Below are 21,586 nucleotides of genomic sequence, written 5' to 3' on the forward strand. Positions count from 1 at the left end.
GTTATGACCCACGTCCACGGTACAGGCCAGGAAGCGGGCAAGGGGCTGGAATCACTGGTCCATGGTCATGGTCACATAGCCAGAGAGCCACAGAGGCAGCCAAAGACCCTCTCAGGGTCCCTGCTGGGATTCTTGTTTTCCTTGTTCTGATGCTAAGGGTTCTGAAGGGAAATACCCGTGGCTGGCTCTTTTCATCGCCCAGCTCCTTGCCTTGTTTCTGCAGCCTGCGAGGGGGCTGGGGGGAGAGGGCGAGGTGGGGACATGGTGAGGGGCAGGCAATGTCCCCATGGCCCGAAACCAACATCCTGGTTGGACTGTTAGCAACCGCCTCATCAGAGGAAGCATTCCCCACCAGCCTCCTAAGCATGTTCTATCACTCCAGGGCTGCAAAGACCCCCTTCCGTCTGCTCTCTGACTAAGGCTCAGAAGCAATTTGCTAGAAATGAGCAAAAAAAACATCAGGAATTTTGCCATTTTATACCAAAGCTCAATGGTGCTCAGTGTGTCTGGGCGCGCGCATGCCTACATGTGGAAGCTGTGTGCTCCGTGGATTTCCTAGTTACAGGAAAAGCAAGACTTTTGGTTACTAGAGATGGAGGTAATTGACTGTGTTGCCTGTTCTGCAAAGCTCCTTTGCCCTGGGAACAGAAAAAAAAAAAATTGAACTTATTTCATGAGGGAGAAATTCATATACCATATGGGAAAACGTCTCCCATATCTGTCAGACTCAGTGGGAGATGGGCAAAAATATCAATCAGAGCAAGCTGGATTTTAGGTTAAAACGCATCTTGCCAGAAGAGGAGAGCTCTGAGCTACTGATGGGGGAATTGCATCATCTCTGAATTTTATTGAAAGGGGCTCAAATGCCAGACAGTCAAGCCTGGTTCTCAATGCCAGGACTGAGGAGTTTAGGGTATTTATCAAGAAATGAAAAAAAAATGTTTAAGCTATTTTTAAAGTAATAGTCTGCCAATCACAAGGCAAATTCCAGGTGTCAGAGGAGCAGCAGAGACCATTTTTCAGCCCTCATGTCTTCAAATATGCAAGGAAAATGAAAGAGGGTGGAGCGGGAGGGGAGCTGAGTGTCCTGACTTCGTTTGTCCTGATGGATTACAGTATTCAAGGAGGAACCTTCTCCCTTTATCCTTTTATACTTTGCAGGAAACCAGAAGCCGGTCTGAGGCTAACACGGCACTCCAGCACTTGGGTCCGCAAAGCGCTCTCACGCGTGTCATGCTTTCCAACTTTCATCTTTTGTTCCCAAAGTGAGAGCAGATGTCACCCCCTGGTGCAGCCGAGGAACCTGGACCCCATAGAGTGTACAGGCAAAAGAGAAGGTAGGACCTCCACAAGCTGAGCCCCAGAACCCCAGGACTCCCTGAGCCATCACCCAGCCTCTCTGAGACATGGGTTTCTGCATCTGTGAAAATGGAGCCAAAGCCCTCTCCCTCCTGGCCTGTAGGCCTCTCAAGGCTCCATGCAGAGCGGCTAAGGGGCGGAGAAGGGGTTGGGGGCTGGGCTCTGCCTTCCACCTTAGGCAAGTCACCTGACCTGGGCATCGGTGCCCCTAGCTGTGAAAAGAGGGCAATGAGCAGCCTCACCCTTTGCGGGGTCACTGGGGGGATCAAACGAGAGGATGGAGGCATAAGTACTGTGTAAACTGTGAAGCATCAAACAGATGTCACCCTCTCGTGGGAAATACTCTTGGTTCTAGAAACGCACAGAACGCCATGCCAATGTCTGGGCTCCTCCCCAGCCTGGTCCTACTCACCCTAACTACATTCACATCAGCATTATCTGCTCTGAACTAACCAAGCCCCTACAGAGGCTGTGGGGCTGGAGAGACAGGCCAGATGTCTGATGGAGGAGCCGTGGTGGACACGATCCAGCCCGGTGACCCTCGGTCTCCAAGACTGAACGAGAAGGGGGTGCCCATGTGGGATGGAGCCCACACCTGGATCCAGGCACAACGGAACCGGGAGAGACTGCCCAGGGTCAGAGGAGCCACTGTCGTGCCCAGGACACGGAGGTGTTCACAGATCCAACCCTCAGGGATTCTGCAGGGGGAGAACTCAGGCTCCTTCCCCTGGTCCTCTGAACAGTCCTATTATTTCAACTGTACCTGAAGGGCCCCAGCTTGGTGCCCGAGTGGCCAGTGTCAAGCCATCACCCGCCTGATCGTGAAGGAACTCACAGCTTGGCGGACGCAAACACTGACACCACACAAGTATGATCACAAAGGACTTCCCAGTTCTCACGAGGAGGAGGAGGGGGTGGCTTATTGCTTGAGGGATGGCAGTGGAGACACGTGAGCTGGACTTTGAAAGATAAGTGAGTTTCCACTTACTTATGGAAGCTGGACAACAAAAAAGGCTGAGCGCCGAAGAATTGAGGCCTTCGAACTGTGGTGCTGGGGAAGACTTTTAAGAGTCCCTTGGACAGCAAGGAGATCAAACCAGTCCATCCTAAAGGAGATCAACCCTGAATATTCATTGGAAGGACTGATGCTGAAGCTGAACTCTAATACTTTGGCCACCTGATGTGAAGAACTAAGTCATTGGAAAAGACCTTGATGCTGGGAAAGATTGAAGGCAGGAGGAGAAGGGGGTAACAGGATAAAATGGTTGGATGGCATCACCGACTCAACGGATATGAGTTTGAGCAAGCTCCAGGAGTTAGTGAAGGATAGGGAAGCCTGATGTGCTGCAGTCCATGGGTTGCAAAGACATGACTGACCGACTGAACAAGTTTCCACTGGGCAGAGGGAGGGTCCAACAGAGAAGACAGCTAAACCTGGAGCGCATGGAGCAGATGCGGGCCCTGTGACCACCTCCCAAAGGGTCAGGAATCAGCACCTTCTCTCCAGAGTGGTAACAACAGACACACAGGGCTGTAGGAGCACAGAAGCTCCTCTGAGATATGGGGGCTGAGCATGGATTTAGGGTGGAAAGGGAGGAGGGGACTTAAAGGTCAAGAAGCTTGGGCTTCATCTGGGAAAAGAGGAGGGTCAACAATTAGGGGATTCTGCAATCAGCATTTTGGTTCTGAGTTCTTCCTGAAATGATAGGGATTGAGGGGGTTAAGAGGCAAAAGACTGATGCAGGGTAGGCCAGAGATGATGAGGTCTGAGCTGGGAGGACAGACGGAGGACAAACAAGAGGGATTTGGGAGTTCTGGGGATGGAGGCGCCTGTCTCCGGGAGGCCCTGCCTCTGCACCTGGGGTGGGGTCCGTTGGGACCAGTGTTGCAAACAGTCCACCTGCATCCTTCACAAGCCCCTGCAGCAAGCTCCACTCTGCCCACGCTGTGGAGACGGAGCTCCTGATGGGAAAGGCAGAGAGGCCAAGGACAGCCCCGGGAGGCTGGAAGGAGGGGAGCAGGCAAGGCCAGCCCTGAAGAGGGAAGGCTGCTTTCCAGGTGCACCAGAAGTGGCACGGCAGGAAATGAGGCGGCGGGCAGGGTCCAGGGATGCATGCAGCCCAAGATGGATGAGGCTGAACCTGATCTCATCTATTCATTGAACCTGCTCTGGCTGCGGGCCATGACAGTGGCGGGGTCAGTGTGGCCGGACTGTGTGTGAGGGGGGCACCAGCAGGAGGGGAGGAAGGGCAGGAGAGGGTAGGGGGAAAGAGGTACAGATGGCGTCCGTGGGCCCTTCTTGGGGACGGGCCGATCCTACGGGCAGAGAACAGGGACTCAGCTCCACACGGAGCACCTCTCTTCCCGGAGGAAGGAGACACCTGCTCTTGTGATCACTCCAATTACCCCCTACGCAACGAGCAGCTAATTACCGAAGAGGGTTAAAACAGTGGGACTTCCTATTAAGAACGAGGCGGTGGGGGAAGTCTCCGATCACTCACTCCAATAATGGAGCAGCCTCTGGTTCTTCCTGATCAGTGGCATCAAGAAAACGCAGGGCCCGCTCTGTCACTTGCTGACCTCCTGTACTACGGCAGCCTCGGTTCCCCAATGCTCACTGAGGGCCACGGGGCTTCTCAAGCCCTGTCCTGCCCTGGAGGGGCTCCTTCTAGACCGTGACCACCCAGCAACCATGCCTCTGGGTGAGAGGCGAGGGGTGAAGGGAGGACGGTCCTCATCCTAGGAGCTGAGGTTCACCCCAAACAGAGCAAGGGGAATTCAGCCTATTAAAACAATTTTTGTATTGATTTAATGTCTTCTTGGCTGTGCTGGGTCTTTGTTGCCGTGTGTGAGCCCTCTCTAGTTGTGGCGAGCAGGGGCTGCTCTCCAGTTTCCGTGTGAGGGTCTCTCTTGTTGCAGAGCTTGGGCTCTAGAGTGCAGGCCCAGTGGTTGCGGTGTACGAGCTTAGTTGTCTTGTGGCACGTGCAATCTTCCCCGATCAGGGATCTAACCCATGTCCCCTGCACTGGCAGGCAGGTTCTTAACCACCGAACCAATAGGGAAGTCCCCTAGAATTCAGACGACTGGTTATTTTTTTTCTAAAAAATTCAATGTGTTTGGTTGGTTTGGAACCTGATGATGGCATCCCATTTTGTCAAGGGCATGCTTTCTGGAAACCGACTTCAAGAAATGATATCAAGTTAGAACTTTGTCTAAAAGATGCCTTGCTGCTCCCAGCTGCTAATAAGCATGCAGGGACCATTTACTTGGGTCGTTAGCTGTGAAATCCATCTGCTGTGGTCACAGGGTTCTGGGAGAGCGGACAAAGGGTTTTCAAACTCATTTTCTCACAGTGGACAGTTTAGGAACACTGACGGTCCTGACCTGTGACACCAGATGGCGTGGCAGTGTGCAGAGCCCTGGGGGTCCCCAGGCAGGAAGGACCCACAAGTGCTCTGTTTGAAGCTGGATTCATACTCACCTGGGGACACAGAGCGGATGGGGCTCTGGAGTCGACTGACCTGGACTGCCACCTGACCTCCCACGTGACCTCCCAGGCCTTGTTTCCCTTCTCTGAAAATGGGAACGGCCTTACCTAAGTGCCCTGGACGACTGGAAAACAGAGCTGATGACACCTCTAAAATGGCCCTACTTGGGAGGCACTTGCTGCTCATCAGGTACCTCCCGTCTTTCCCACCTGTGGCCACCCCCTGCTTTTTGCTGGGAAAATAGAGGCATTTATTTTCTTTATAGAAAGACAAAGTCTCCCATCACTTAACAGCCCAGCATGGGCCCTGCAGGGCTCGGGGACTGCCGGGGCCCCCTGGGCGGTGGACGGGCTGCAGACCTGGGTCTGCCCTGGGCTTCTAGGAGAAGGGGGGGAGAAGCAATGGGATGAGGACATCACATGGGAGCCACCCTGTGGGGGCGGGGGAGGCAGACTTCACACCTTGAGGGAATGGGCGTCTGGCTAGAGGGAAGGTGAGGCAAGGGTCAACAGACCCCGACCCCACCCCCTAAACTGCCCAACAGCTGGAGCGATCTTAGATTAACAGCATTCCCTTTGGGTTGAAAAAAATTCCAGAGAGGATGACTCCCAGCTGGGCATTTCAACAGACACTTTTTGAACACCTATGAGGGACCAAGGTCTGTGCTGGACCTTGATGCAACTGCTCCCACTGGTTGGAGTGAAGGGGATTTGGCTCAGAGACAGGGAGGAGTGTTAGGAGGAAGAGGAAAAGCAGGGGAAGGAAGATGTCTGTGCTGGTCTAGGACACATCTCTGACCCTTCCTGGATCCTACATTCGTGAGCGTTTTCTGAGCCTTACTGTGTGCCAGGCACCATGCTAACGAATGCCGTCCAAGACCCTTCATTCTTCTCCCTCAGAGCCTGATGGTGAGCTCCTTCCAGGGCCCTCCAGGGTCCTTTATAAACGGGGACCTTCTGGGAAGGGCCATGTTAACCCCAAACCCAACAGCGTTCTGGGGAGATTGGCTGTACAAGGGCAGCTTCTCGTCTGCCTGTGGTCAGCGGGCCCTGGACCCTGACTTGCCTGTGGCCATTTTCCAAAGTGCTCCCTTCCGCTGCTTCTGAAGCTTCCCCTCTGAGACGGGCAGGGTTGGGGGGTAGATATCTGGGGACATGAATGGTAAGGGTCTTGTTGAAGGGAGAATGTGACTCCCCTTTCCCCAACACTTCTAATGTCAAGCTCTGACTCGCTCTGATCCTTACGCAGGGCTTATAGACACATTCCTCCCCTCTGAAGCCTCCACCTTCCCCAGGGCTCCCCACACACTCTGGGCACACATGGTGATTGCCCCACCGTGGAGAGCTCTGATCAGAGGACACATGACTGGGGAACCCCTGCTGTGGGGTCAAACCAAATGGGACAGAAGGTGGCTCACAGGCTGCAGCCAGCTCTGAGACTCCAGGAGCCTTCCTGAGCTGCCTTTCAGTGAAATCTGTATCTTAATGAGTAACACATGGAACACTGCTGACAACAGACAAGCTCATGAAATCAGCCAGGTCGGTCTGTTAACTGCACCCACGCAGCACATGATTGGGGTGGGACAGCGTGCAGGCCTCCTGGGTATTTCCACTTCATTTTCACAGAACGGGGTGGTAGGAAGTCAAACATGATGTTCCTAGGCTCTAACCATATTCTCCCTGGGGGGCCCCCCGGGCAGACCCCAGATGCAGCTGCCTTGAGTTCTTTCCATGGCCCTCCGTCTTGAGGTTGTTGGTGCCCCCCACCCTGCCCCAAACACAGCAGCTTTTTATCCCCAGTTGTGGCTTCCCACGAGCCCAGAAGAGAAGAGGCCATCTGTCATGTTTTGGATATCATATGTCCGCTGATGGCTTGCGAGCAGGTGGGCCACCAAGAGGTGCTGGGAAGGAGAGCGGGCGAGAATCAGGCGGGCTCGCCAAGCGCAGCTCAGCAGAACGCGGAGACGAGGAGCGGGATCTCGGGCTGGGACTTAGCATCCTGCCATCTCTCCACCAGCAGGAAGCCCGGGGGTGGCGTCTTTCAGGCTCAGCCTTCTTCCGGGAAGACAGAGCGGCCCTCAGGACAGGGTGTGTCTGGAGTGGGAGACCTTGTGGGCGCCGTCTGTGCAGGGCTGGGGCCGGCCCTCGGCCGGTGGGGCTGGAGGCGCGGCCTCCTGCGGGGTTCCGCTGGGCTGGAGCCGGCTCCCTGACGATGTGCCGCTGCGGCCACACACTAGGCGCTTCTCGTCCAGCAAGGACAGGTGGTATTCACACAGGTCGATCAGCGAGGCCACCTGCTCGTGGAGCGGCAGCATCTTGAACTTCCTCTGGGCCAGGTAAAAGAAGGCCTCCACGAAGGCCTGCAGGCACATCCCTGTGGACGAGAGACCGGCGTTAGGGGGACTTGGTGTGCGCGCGCAGGCGCCCTGGCTTCCCGACGCCAACCACCAGGCTCTCTCCCCACCGCCGTTTCCTTTGGAGAGGAAACAGGGCCGTCTCAGCCTGCTTGACCAGCGCCCGGCCAGCTGGGCGTTCACAACCACTCGCAGATTCACCCTTTAAGCTGCCCTGTGAAGAAGGTTCAATAACCCAGTTTTACACATGGGAAACTGAGTCTCAGAGAACTGGAGAGACCTGGGCAAAGTCCAGTGGTAGAAAGCCGTAGGGCTGGGATTTAAACCTAGCCCAATGCCTTATTCTCTTGCGTCGCCATCAAATGTTCCCATTAAAACCCAGCCCACAACTTTTATAATAAGGGAGAGGGTGTGAAGATGAGTCCAACTTGATGGCCATTCTATAACCTCATGGAAAGTGCTAGGTGCTCAGTCATGTCTGACTCTTGGTGACCGCATGGACTGTAGCCTGCCAGGCTCCTCTGTCCCTGGGATTTCCCAGGCAAGAATACCAGAGTGGGTAGCCATTCCTTTCTCCAGGGGATCTTCCCCACCCAGGGATCGAACCTGGGTCTACTCATACTGCAGGCAGATTCTTTATCATCTGAGCTACCCAGGGAAAGCCCTCATAGGCATGTCAGTTACATTTATCGAAATCCACAAATTGTACCTTAAGTTAAAATCTGTGCATTTTGCTACATGTAAATTTTACCTCAAAAAGTAAAACATATCTGACCCCTTCTCTATACTCAAAACTATATTCTGAAAGGTATTAATAGGAAACCCCATTTTGCGCCTGGAAGGTTCTTCTATTTTGCCTCGTAAATTCCTACTCCTTCTTGGGATTTGAGCTGAAAATCACTTACTCAGCAAACCCTCCTCTGAGTGCCAGGTAAGATCCAGCCCCTGGTAGAGGCTTCTTGCCTTTTTCTTGGTAGCACCTTTGGCGGCTAGTTCAGGGTTTTATTTGCGCGGTTCACTGACAATCTCTAGCTTCCCTGCTGGACTGTGGGCTCCAGCTCACCTCAGTCCCCCCCAGCGCCAGGTCCCCAGAAGATGCTCCATACAGAGGGACTGACTACGTGAGTGAATGAACGAATGAGTCAGCACCAGGCGCTTCACAGACATGCCTTTGCAAGGTCACTATTATGATGTCCCATTTTACAGATATGGAAACTAACAATCAGAGACGTTGAGTAACTTCCCTAAGGTCACACAGCCAGGGAACTGTGGCTTGGAAATTCACACTCTGACTCCCAATTCTCTTAACCAAGTTGTGCCTCGCAAAAGGTTCTGAGTCTTCCCAACATCCTAGTGAAAGTGAGCTCCATGACCCAAAATCATGGGGCTCCCTGGGCTCCTTGGGGAAGATGGCTCTAAGGCTGGACCAAATGCCACATGGTACTTTTAGAGAAGCCAGCTCCCACTCGTAATCCACACCTTCCCAGGGGCCTTGCTTCCTTCTCAGACAAACTGGTTGCCTGCTCTGTCACTGTAGGCGGAAGCCTGGCCTGGAGTTCGTAAATATTGGATGATATATGGACCCTGGGATCTGAGAGATCTTTTTGTGTTGGAAACTTGAGCTGAGCAAAGACGTTGCTTTTTTGTTTTTTGTTTCTAATCTTCTAAGTCCATCAAAGCTTTTTTTTACTCAGCTTCTCTTGACTCCAGACGCTCTGCAAGTCCCCTGCTTGGTCTTGACAGGAGCTGATACAAAGAACAGTAACCCTTTTAATGTAAACAGAGGCCTGGTACCGACCAAGACGGAGGGGATGAGGCCTGAGCCTGTATGAGGAGACAGACGTTTTCTAATCACTGACTCTGGGCCAGGGCTGTCCTAGGGTGTGCGTGCGTGTGTGTGTGTGTGTGTGTGTGCACGCACAGTCAGCGGGAGGGTCCAGGACATGCAGGCTGAAGAGGCTGGGATCTAAAACCAGAGAAAGCCGGGGCAGTCCCAGCCCCCAACTTCACAAGTGTATGATCTCCAGAGCGCCGCTGCTCCAAGTGTGGTCGGCAGACGGGTGCCGGGCCCAGGAACGGCATGCCCCTGGTCGCTGACAAGATAAGGAGCTCAGGCCAGAATGTAAATCACCCTCCTCATCAATCACATGGTTCAGTTCAGCTGGCAGTGCTTTGCGGCAAGACTTTCCGTTTATAAAGGAAGCCGCACGTATTTACATGCTAGCTTGAGTCTCCTATCCAGGACTGGAAGAACAGTGCGTGACTGCAAGTTTCATAGCTCTGGGGTCTACAACCCCCCACCCTCACTTTAACCACAGTCTTGTCAAAAAATTCAGATTCCAGGATGGGGCCCAAGACCCTGCATTTCTGCCAAGCTTCCCAGTGGTACCCAGGCTGCTGGTCTCTGGAGCACGCACTCTGAACAGTGAGGACTGAGCACCTTTTACTCAACAAACACCCATTTCCTTCCCTTAATTGGAGGCAGACTGTGATTAGAGCAATAACACACCCCCCAAAATACAATTAAGACCTCTTTCGGGAGAAAAAAGTATGGCTAAATCATTGAGAAATCATTATCAATATCTCATTATTGATAAAACGAGAAATGGGGTTGACTGTGTTATCCTTGGTTTTCTTTTTGCTCATCTACATTTTCGGATTTTCTATTGTACTGCCTGCCAAGTCGCTTCAGTCGTGTCCGACTCTGTGCGACCCCATGGACTGCAGCCTACCAGGCTTCTCTGTCCATGGGATTCTCCAGGCAAGAACACTGGAGTGGGTTGCCATTTCCTTCTCCATTCTATAGTACACACATGTGCAATTAAAAAATAATGCAACTGGAAAATCTAGAGAGTGGAAAAAAGTGATGCTGGGACAGCTGCTTCTAATCATGAAGACTTTGCTACTATTTGAAGTCATTGCTTTGAAAAATTAGAGTGCAAACTTTCTGCATACATGTTCTGCTTTGATAAAAAGTTTATATAAAGTATACGCACGAGGATGAAGGGGAATGGACATTACTGACTCCTGCATGGGTCACGTACACGATGCCAGTGCTCCGACCCTCACTACACGTCCCACTGTGCAGATGAGAAGACTGAGGCCCAGACAGATCACATAACTTGCCCTCAGGTCACATGCTGGTAAGCGGCAGGGCTGGGATTTGAACCCAGGCCTCAGGCTCTGCTGATTCTGTTCAGAAGCTGTGTTGGAATACGGACTGCAGCTCCACCCCAGGGTTCTTGGTTCTGAAGGTCTGAGAACTTGCGCTTTGAACACATCCCCAGATGGTGACGAGGCTCCTAGTCGGGACCCCACTTTGAGAACCTGTCCCTGCCTCGCCTCCTCCTGCTGCCAGGTTCAGTCTGTTCTTTCTCCACTCTGAAAACCCATCTGCAAAAAGGGGCCTGCTTGCAAAAGGGCTGGCCCCTGAAACTGACAGAAGCTTGACTTTGGGCTAAAAATGTCTGCCTTTTAAGACACTCTGATTGAAAGCAGACTTGCAATCAGTTATTTTTAAAAGACTAATGATGGAGCTGGAAAAGCATGAACTTGTTCCAACTCTGCATTAAGTCCTCTCTTGGTTTCTGAGAAACCACACATCCCCGGTTTCTTCTAGCGTCACGGCTTGACCACTAAGCGGGGGCGGGGGTGGATGGGTGGCAAGCTCTATTGCCCTCTGCCAGGCCCTGCCCTTCTCTGTCTGTGCTGATGGAGTGTGGGCCTGAAAGGTTCTGGTAAGCCAGGCCATAAGGGCCCTGTGGACCAAGGTGGGACTTCGCATCTCATGCTGAGGAAGACAGGTGGCCACTGGGAGGTTTCCAGGTGACATGGTCAGGTGTGTGCTGTGTTGACAGCAAGTGGCAGGGGCACAGGAGAAAAAAATCGGGAAGATGCATTAGGGGGTTACTGGGCTGGTCCTATCAGGCGAGGGCTGATAGCGACTTGGACAGGGCAGCAGTGAGGGGTGGTGGCGTGGTGAAAGGTGATGAGGTTCTGGATAGAATCTGGGGGTCGTGCCTATGTCTCTGAGGGGCCAATGGGGTGGATGGGGGCATGAAGGCGAGTCAGGAGTCCTCACGAAGAAGGGGCTCTAACAGCAGGCTGAGGGGACTGGCCTTCCCCTCAAGGCCTGTGTTTTGCTAACATTTTATCTGTAAAATAACCTGGGGACCTTGCCGGAAATGCAGGTTCCTGTTCCTGTCCCCTGGAGGCTGTCTGTTGGTGATGAGGCCCAGATACTGCTTGTAACTGCAGCGCTGGGGATCCGACACTCAAGGGTGATCAGGAAGCTTTGCGATGAACATTCCCTCTTGGCTGTCTCTTGAAGGGCTCTTGAGGAGGCAGTGGAGTGAAGAAGTTGAGAGCATGGTCTTTTGAGAAACCTAGCGCTGGACTAGCCCTGCCATGGGTGATCAAGAACCTCTAGGGGTGCAGAGAACAAGCTCTCTCCTCTGAAATCCCACTGCCCGCCTGTCTCTACCATCTTCATCTGTGTGAGCTGCCAAATATCGTAACACAACACCATAGCCAGGGTGGCTCAGACAACAGTTGTTTATTCTCTCAACAGTTCTGGGGGTGGAAAGTCTGAGATCAGAGTGCTAGCATGGTGTGGTTCTGGTGAGGGCTCTCTTCTTGGCTTGCAGACAGCCACCTTCTCTCTGTGGCTTCCCAAGGCAGAGAGAGAGAGAGAGAGAGAGAGAGAGCCAGCAATTTGGCATCTCTTCTCATAAGGACACCAGTCCTATTGGATCAGGGCCTCACCCTTATGACTTCATTTAACCTTAATTACTTCCTCAGAGGCCCCAACTCCAAAAACAGTCATACTAGGGTTCCAACATATGACTGAAAGTGGGGGGTAGGGCATGCTTTAGTCCATAGCGCCCTGGTCTGTAGCTTGGTTCTGCTGAGGTGCAGCCAGTACTTGCAGTCTCTCCTGCCATTTACCAGGTCTTCGAGATTACTTGAGCTATTTAGGAGAAAATGTAAGAAACCCTGCCCTTCTCCCCTGCTCCTCCACCAGCCCTGGCGGATCACTCCTTACAGCTCTGATGCGGAGCTGGAAGCATCTCTTTGGTAACATTGCTTCAGTGACCCATTACAGTAAAAGGGATGAAAGGAAACAATAGCACTTCATATTCTTTGACCCTTCATTATGTGCAAGCCTTGGGCGAAGGGCTGCACTTGCATTATTTAACTGAATGAATCTCTCAGAAATCTCAGGGAGCAAGTGTGACCATCAATCTCGTTTTATATTCAAGAGACTTGTCAAAGTCATACAGCCAATAAGGTGCCTGAGCCTAGGATTGTTCCCGTAACTTTTTGACTCTGCTGAGGCTTCAAGAGCCGTCAAAGAGATGGCCAGGTCGGGGTGTTAATTCCAGTCACTTAGAAGGAAGAAATGACGCTGCCTTGCAGTGAATGAGGGAGCCCACCTCCCACCACTCCCATTTCTGCTGGATGCCAGCAAGGAGGTGCAGAACCGTCCCCCAGGTTTCGCAAACAGGCTTTCCCCTCCTGCCCGCTGTGCCTGAAGATCAGCTGCTGAGTGTTTTTCTAAACTTCATTTGGGTTCATGGATCTTGCTGGAGAAAGCAACCCTTGGAACCTTCCAGTGTAGCCATCCACGTGGCTCTCGCCGAGATGGCCACTTGCATACAGGATGCAGCCCCTGACAGGCTGTGGCCTCATTCTGTCCATCAGCCTGGTGAGAGAGGGCCCACTGGCTCCTGGCCCCCAGCCTGCTGCTCTCCACGCCCAGGGAGGGGCTCTTGATCACTGGACTTAAGGACAGTGCTGGCGGCTGCGCCTTGATAATCTCATCATCTACTCTGGGGCTTAAGGATGGAAACAAGAATAATGTGGTCCGTGTGTAGAGCACCTGCCAGTTTACAAAGAATATCCGTTTTCTCATCTGGTTCTCTGAGTCGCTTTCAGAAGAGGATGTTATTACAAGGATTCCCCACTTACAGTTGAGAACCAGAAAGGCCAAGTGGCTTGTCTAGGTCCCCTTAAGTGGACGAGGCGGCATTTAAACCTTAGCTGACTCTCAAACCCACAGTTCTCTTTCCAACACAGTGTTCTTTCTTAACATCTGACATTTATGTATTATTTTATAGTTTATAGAGCACATTTGCATATATGATATAATTAAATCCAAATCATTGTCGACAGCCAGAGATATTACCCCACACTGAATATGAGATATATTTTTTTCCCCTCTCAAATATACCTGTGCTTCCTTGCTAGTAATTCTATTTCAAAATATTGGTGTGCTGGGTTAGGACAGCTATTCGCTGATTCTTTCTCTCACCCCAACCTTTAAATCTCTTTCTCATTGCTCACCTGGAAGAGAGGTTTCTGTCTCATAGTGACTTTTTAAATGTGCAAGTATACAGGCTCTCTGTTTGGAATTGGTGGTGGGAAATAAAGCTGAGTGATCTTGACTAGAATTACTTTAGTGGTTCCTCTCTGTGTAGCAGAACGCTCCCCAGAAGAGCTATGTGAAGGCTGCACCGACTCCGAGGTGGTTAATCACGAGGATCTGTCTTCTCCCCATTGTTGGGGTGGCTTGCAGTCTGCTGTGATCTGTAGCTGCAGTTGGTCCCCCAAAGCATTACCATAGTCCTTCCCCCAGGCCTGGGGCTGGGGTCTCAAAGGGCTCCACTGCGGGAGATGAAAACTGGGCCTTTCCCGAGAAATGGCATCTGGCTCCATGGAGGAATGACTGATTGGGCTGGCCTGGTTCCCGCTCTGCTGCGTGCTAGCTGTCTAGTCTTTCGGGAGCCAGTTCTCCTCTGGAGGGCTTGGTTTCTATGTCTGTAAAGAGTGGCTTTTATCAAGCACTCCCTAGAAAAAGCCCAATGCAGCGCTTGAAAAATACCAGTCATCTCCCTGCTTTAATGCCTGCCCTTTCACCTCCCGCTGCCTGGAGCGCTATCATGACGCTGGCTTCATTTGCTTCTTCTACTGCACTAACCAACCGGCTCATCTCCACACTAGGCTGTCCTGAGGCTGGGGAGCCTGCGCCCCCATCTCTAGCTGGCACAGAGCAGGCTTTCTGGAAGTGTTTGTGGAATCAATGAGCCAACTGACTGGGATTACAGGAGGAAAAATTATGCTGCGGGGTTAGAGGACCTGGATTATCACCCGGTCTCTGCCCTCTGCGTGTCGTGGCTTTGGGCCAATTACTCCCCCTCTCTGGGCCTCACGTTCCCCTTCTGTAAAATGGGCAGAGGATTGGGTCATTTCTCAGGATTCCAGAAGTGTTAGGAGGGATAGTGGCTTCTGAATGTTTGAAAAATAATAACTGGGCTTCTCTGCTGGGTCAGTGTAAAGAATCTGCCTGCCAATGCAGGAGACACGGGTTCGATCCCTGATCCAGGAAGATCCCATATGCTGTGGAGCAACTAAGCCTGTGCGCCACAACCCCCGAGCCTGTGTGCCTAGACCCTGTGCTCCACAAGAGAAGTCACCGCAGTGAGAAGCCTGCGCACGAACTAGAGAGCAACACCCTGCTCTCCACAGCCAGAGAAAGCCCACGCAGAAACGAAGACCCAGCACAGCCAAAAATAAAATAAACAAATTGTTTAAAAAAAGAATATCTTTAAAAATTCTATTATAATAATTAAAACCTCAAACCACGTTTATTGAAGATGTTCTGCCGCCCCGACTCACGCTGTGCATTTTCCCTGCACGTGTCCCTTCAATCTCACAACAACCCTGAGAGCCTGGTCCTGCTGATATTCACACTGTGCAGCTGAGATGGCTGAACCCAGAGAGGCCTGGCCACTTGCCCAGGGTCACATTTCCTGTGCCCCAGTTCGCACTGTCCAGGGTGGTGGTACTGGGTCCCCCACTGCTGGTCTACACTATCTCATCCCAAAACTGATGGAAACTTCCTCAAGGCTCAACCTTTAAGGGACAGAGGAGACAGCCATTCCCCTGTAGCTGGGGAACGGAAGTCTCACGCACAGAGTTCTTGTATCTAGGCATTGCAGCAGCGAGTCACCATCACCTTGGTCCTTGGCTAGATGGAAAAATTACTAAGTGTCAGGAGTGAACCATAAATAGACCTTGGATAAAAATCATTACCCCCAGAAGCCCGCAGCACCCACATAACAAACATAAGCAAAGATGAAAGCAGTTATTCCATCATTTCATTAATCGCAGGTCACACCGCTGGCGGGCACAGAGTGGCCTGAAGGTCCCGCTCCAGCCCCAGCCAGGGTCACCCCTGATTCCATCACGAGGCAGATGCAAACTCCTGAGTCATCGTCTGGGGAGATGGGCTGCAGGGCTGGTCACCACTTCCTGCCACCTCCTTGGTGCTCTTCCAGATGCTTCTGGTGGGATTAATGGCTCCCATGGACCTTCTGAGGCTCAACATTCATCCCTCAGCAGGGGTCACGATCTCTGGCTTGGAAAGGACTTCAGAGATCACAGAATCCAGGCCCTTCGAGCACCACACCACCACTCGGTAAGAAGTAATGAGTAACTAGCATAGAGCGCATGCTTTGTATGCATCAGGCACTGGGGTGAGCTCTTTATGGGGTGCCACTACCTCACCCTCAAAACAAAATCTAGGGACTTCCCTGGTGGTCCAGTGGTTAAGACTCCACGCTGCCAATGCAGAGGGCATGGGTTCAATCCCTGGTCAGGGAGCTAAAATCCCACATGTCATGCAGTGCGGCCAAAAGATAAATAATAATAGTAACTTTAAAATAAATAAATAAAAACAAAAATACAATTTTTAAAAAGCAAACCTCTTAAAAAAAATCCAGGTGGCTGGTGCATTTCTGATTTCCATTTCACCCTGTGGTTGTTCACCTGTGTTTAGTGATATAGCGAAATTTTGCTTTTGTCTTGGCTGTTTATTAGTTGGATGCTACAGCTTCTGGGGTGCAGGAGATAGAGACGGTCACCTGGAGCCCCACAGCCTGGAGGTGGCGGCGGGGATTCGAGCCCAGCTCTGAATCTGCCCTCCCGACCCCGGGTCACACAGAGAGGCAGGGAAGGGGCCGTAAGTCTCGGGCCAGCAGGAAGAGCATGGTTTCTGGTGCTGTCTCTCTGGCTCCTGCCATTTCCCTGTGAGGTGCTGAGTCAAGGATGCCCACCCTGACATTGCTGATGGTGGTCATCTATCCCTCAGTTGAACACTTCTAGTGATGGCGGGGGGGGCAGTCTCATCACCTCCCTAGGAGGCCCTGTCTCGCTGTGTGCTCTCTGCCACTGGGGTGAAATATGCAAAGCTTCTGTACTGGCTCTGCTTTTCCAGAGAACAAATCTAACTCTTCCCCACCATGGACTTGCTCTGAGAGGATTTGTGTAAGGCAGAAACTAGAGCAATTCAATTCCACAGACTTTTGCTGACCACCAATCAGGGGGATACGGAGCCAGGCAAGCCCTCATCCCTCATCTGAAAGGAGGGAGGGAGGAGAAGGGAAGGGAGGGGAGGGAGGGGGTGGGACCAGGAGAAGGAAAGGTTAGACAGCAAAGGAAGAAGCAGATGATGCCTGTGAGAGGCAGGAAAGTGGAAGAGCCTAAGGGAGGAGGGGCACGTGGTCTGGAGTCAGTGCCCAGTGCCCCCAGATCATCAGGGTCTCCCTCCCGAATTGTGCCCACTGGCCAGCAAACAGACCCGGTCTTGCGTTAAAAGGCTGCTTTGACATTGCATCCACGAGTCACCTTTCCATCTCTGCTCCATGCTCAGCCAAATTTCCCAAAGGGATGCTGGTGCAGGCCCCGTCTCCACAGCCTCCCCTCCGGAGCCTCAGGTGGCTGGTTCCCTACCTCGCCACCAAGCTGCTGTCGCCAAATGACTGGCCACCTTCCCTCCCCCATCTTCTTAGCTCGCTCACTCTCTGCATTTGTCCTTGTGGAAGTGACAGGGACAGAGTAAAAGGACAAAGTAGGTGATCACATGGTTAATTCCCCTAGGGGGATTGTAAGTAGAAAAACCATGGGAGACCCCCGTAAGTTAAGGATTACTCAAGAAAGCAGGTTTGCTTAACCATAAAACCAAGCGGGCTTAGCCACAAAAGCAGGTAACACTGGCACGCGACGTGCCCCCAAACAATAAAACAGCAGAGGCAAGGGACCCACATCCTGCCCGGTGGGCTCAGAAAGTTAATGACCCCCAGGATGAAAAGGTACTCTCTGTACAGAGACCTGAAATAATTTTTACAGTCCCGGCTTGACCGTGTAGGGACAAAAAAACTCCCGTGTCCAGCCTGGAAAAGGAGCTGAAGATGGAAGCACGGCATCTACTCAAGAATGAGAAAGAAAGCGGTCTTCTCCACTGCCCCCTCCCCCCCCCCCAGTTTTCCTTTGATTATAAAACTGTAGCTCAGTAAGTTCTCAGGGTATGGCACTCTCTCGCTAGCCTACCTGTAAGCCTCATAAGCATCCTATTGTAATAAATTACTTCTCATCCATCACTTTGCCTCTCACTGAATTCTTTCTGTGCTGAGACATAAGGACTATGGTATTAGAGTTCTTCAGAGCGGTCCCCCCCCAACCCCAGAAATGCCATCTAATGGTTTCAGCAGCCCCTCCTGGGACACTCTCTCCCCTGCTTTTCTTTGTCTGTCTCTGGGAACTCCAGGCTCGGGCTCTCCCAGGCTTCACTGGCTCTCCTGCGCGTGGGGTCCTGCAGGGCTCTCCACCTGGGCTCAGCTCTTGTCTCTCCCTGTCATTCATTCCCTAGGCTTTAAATATCCTCTGTGAAATCAATGCCATTGAATCGTTATTTCCAGGCCTCACTACTTTTTCTTTTTTGCCCACTGGGGTGTCTCATCAGCATCTCAGAGAGCCTGTTAGCAATGGATCTCCGGGTCTTCTTTTCCTGACGTCGACCCCATTTAAATAAATTATCTTCACCCTCCTGGTTGCTGTAGCTGGAATTCTGAGAGCCATCGTTGAACCCTTCTCCCACAGTCCCTGCCTCCCCCCAGCACCCCAAATACTTTCCACCCAGCTCCCTACCTCCCTCATCCTCCCCACCCTCTGCCTGCAAGACCATCACTCTCCTGAACCCCTACACAGCCTCCCAGCTGGCTGGTGTCCCAGCTTCTAACACCGCATCCAGAATGACCTTTCAGAAACATGAGTCAAGCTGTGTATTCCCCTGCTTTAAGATCTTCAACAACGTTCAGAACAAATCTACATCCATAACGTGCTGTCAGTGCACGGTAAGATCCAGGTAGGATCCAGCTCTTGCCTGTCTCTGCAGCGGGGCTGCCCCGTGAGCCGGAGAACCCCCTGCTCTGATGAAACCCTCTTTCCCACCGCCTCTCCCTGGGGAGCACTTGGATCTTGGCTCCAATGTTACTTTTACTGACAGTTTTCCCTGACCCATTTCCTTATTAGGTCTTCTCTGCTATCCTCTTTAAAACTTACTTCCTGGAACTCATGGTAACATGTAATTAAGTGTTTATTTCTGTGTTTCTGTGCTTAATGTCCATCTGTCTTTGCTACCATGCTGTCAGGGGTGTGGGGTCTGGGGGGGTCTGTCCTATTGGTCACTTGCACCTGTGCCTGGCAAGTGGTAGGTGCTCCCTGGCCATTAGCTGACTAACTGAATGAAATCAGTTAGTATAAAGATGTGGAAGCAACAGATGAATGGCTAAAGAAGACACACACACACACACACACACACACACACACACACACACACACACACACAGTAGAATGTTACTCAGCCACAAAAAGAGAATGACATTTTGCATTTGCAGCAACATGGATGGGCGTGGAGGGCATTGTGCTAAGTGCGATAAGTCAGACAGAAAAAGACAAATCCTGCGTGAGATCACTTATATGAGGAATGTAAAAAATACAACAAACTAGTAAATATAACAAAAAAGGAGCAGACTCACAGATACAGAGAACAAACCAGCGTGTGTGGGGAGGGCCAAGATAAGGGTTGGGCGGGGAGACATACAAGCTATTAGGTGTAAGGTAGGATGGATTGTACACCGTGGGGAATATAGCCAATATTTGGAAATAACTGTAAATGAAAAGTAACCTTTAAAATTGTATAAGTTTTTCTAATTAAAAATTTTAAATTAAACAAATGAAAAATAAATCATTCTACCGCTCAAAAAAAGAAAGAAATCTATAGGCGTAGTGCGTGGTACACAGTATGTGTTTGGTAAATGGCCGTCCTCTCCTCCCTTCCTGCTGCTTGGGTCGCTGATGCTATGAGCACACTTTTTAAAAAAAATAATTGTATTTAGTTAGTTATCTTTGGCTGCGCTGGGTCTTCATTGCGATGCGCAGGCTTCTCGTTGCAGTGACTTCTTTTGTTGTGGAGCACGGGCTCTAGAGCATGTGGGCACGAGTAGCTGTGGCACATAGGCTAAGTTTATGAGCACGCTTTTAGCATCTGTTTAGTGCAGAAGGAATCCAGGCTTTACGCCACACACATCTAAGGTCAATGGCAATAGGTGGCCTCTGCTCATTCACTTCACTCTCAGAGCACATTTTCTGTGTACCCTGTCTGGCTCTTGGGTCAGTTCAGTGAGAGGACTTAGATGTTAAGGGGGCCCAGTCTGGCACTTGGAAGACACCCCACAAATCTGAGCTTCTTTCCTTATTATCTTTAGATGATGAAAGGGGCCAAGGCTGGCCCAGAAACAGTGTGCTGCGGTCCTGGAGGGCAGAGGCTCAGAATCACCATCCCATTGTAGTTGCTCCTTATTTCCAGATAATAGGTGACCTGGGGGACGTTAGGTCACCCCTGGTGGGTGGTTCAGTGGTAAAGACTATGCCTGCCAATGCAGGAGATGCGGGTGCAATCCCTGGGTTGGGACGATCCCCTGGAGAAAGAAACAGCCACCCACTCCAGTATTCCTGCCTGGGAAATCCCATGGACAGAGGAGCCTGGTGGGCTACAGTCCATGGGATCGCAAAGAGCTGAACATGACTGAGCGATTAAACAACAATAGGTCACCCTAACTCACCCACCAAATGCAGCCCTCTTCCCTAATCCCCAGGACCAAGGCCTGTCTGTCCTCAAGAAGAAGCCCCACCAAGGAGCTCCGAGGACCCAGCCTGTCACTTGGAGAGATGATGGGAGGCAGATCAGTGTCAAAAAATAAGACAGAGAAGTGGGTTTCAACTTGACTTCTATTAAGAATGTCACTTTAGAGCACAAATGAGAGAGAAGAGAAATGCTCTTTTATGCGGGAGTTTATTTTTGTCACTTTGTCAGAGAGAAATCGCAGCCCCGAGGGCACTGGAGCTGCAGAGAATTACCCAAAACATTAACATGCAAATTGCCTTCTTTGGAGAAGGTAATTTTATTAGTGCATGAAAATATTTCTTTCATTGCACTTGAGCTCAGAACGGTGCCGTTTGGGGGCCAGTTGGGGCCACAGCAAATGGAGAATTAGGGAGAGCTGTGACCTTGGTTACGATTTTATTACTTCCTGGACCGGAGATCATGCCTAGGACAGGGTACCACGTTGCAGCTGGCTACTGTGGGTGTACCCAGAATGAAAGTGAAAGTGGAAGTGTCAATCGCTCATTTGTGTCTCACAACCGCATGGACTGTAGCCCACCAGGCTCCTCTGTCCCTGGGATTCTCCAGGCAAGAATACTGGAGTGGGTAGACATTTCCTTCTTCAGGGGATCTTCCCAACCCAGGGATCGAACCTGGGTCTCTTGCATTGCAGGCGGATACTTTACCATCTGAGCCACCAGGGAAACACAAGTGTAGAGAACATATATGTTCAAGACCATACAGCATCCATGGCAGGAGAAGCAGCAGACCAGAAGTCAATGTGTCCTGTGTCTCAAGTAACCAAGGGAGCAACAGGGGATCATTAGGGGGCTCGGACGTGGCCACTCTGAGAACAGGAAGCGGAGACATTCCATCCAAGCACTTGTTCATTCATTCACTCCTTCAATAAGCTTTTGCTGTGCTAGGCCCCAGGCCCCCAGTATAAAGCACGTATGAAGCACGCATGAGCATCAGTATCCATGCAGGCAAATGCAGAGGGGACACAGACAGACACTAACACTTATGATCCAGCAAAGTAAGACCTGCAGCGGGGTGGTGTGCCGAGAACCCACAACACAGAAGGCAGTGTGACTGGCAGGGCGGGGGACCTGGAAGCTTCACAAAGGAGGGTCATGCCTGGGGGCATTGCTCAGCCAGTCAAGTTAGGGAAGGTAGGCTGCAGGCAGGGAGGCAAGCAGGAGCAGAGCAGAGGTACAGAAGGAAGCACTTTGGCCTGGCCCCTGAGAAGCACCATGTGTGGCGGAGAGGAGAGAGGGGCTGGGGCACTGGGGCTGCAAAAGATGGACAGGAGGTTGGCCAGGCCCAGCCCAAAGGCTACAGAGCACAGATTTTACCCTGCAGGTGGCTAGCATCCCTGCCGGG

General features: G+C 51.6%; 1 protein-coding gene across 3 annotated transcripts in view; it reads right to left on the reverse strand.

The window, feature by feature from the left end:
* Positions 1-6,369: 6,369 nt before the first annotated feature.
* The window catches only part of TTLL11 (tubulin tyrosine ligase like 11), a 268,063-nt gene continuing 252,846 nt past the window's right edge, over positions 6,370-21,586 (reverse strand). For 2 of the 3 annotated variants that reach the window (XM_070799197.1, XM_019970759.2), the window contains one exon: positions 6,370-7,220. In XM_070799197.1, coding sequence (XP_070655298.1) covers positions 6,925-7,220 — 296 coding nt within the window. In that variant the 3' untranslated portion in view covers positions 6,370-6,924. The remainder of the gene's footprint in view (positions 7,221-21,586) is intronic. The other variant, XM_070799198.1, reaches the window with a different exon arrangement.

This window comes from Bos indicus, chromosome 11 (genome assembly GCF_029378745.1).
Source record: "Bos indicus isolate NIAB-ARS_2022 breed Sahiwal x Tharparkar chromosome 11, NIAB-ARS_B.indTharparkar_mat_pri_1.0, whole genome shotgun sequence".
Lineage (NCBI taxonomy): Eukaryota > Metazoa > Chordata > Mammalia > Artiodactyla > Bovidae > Bos > Bos indicus.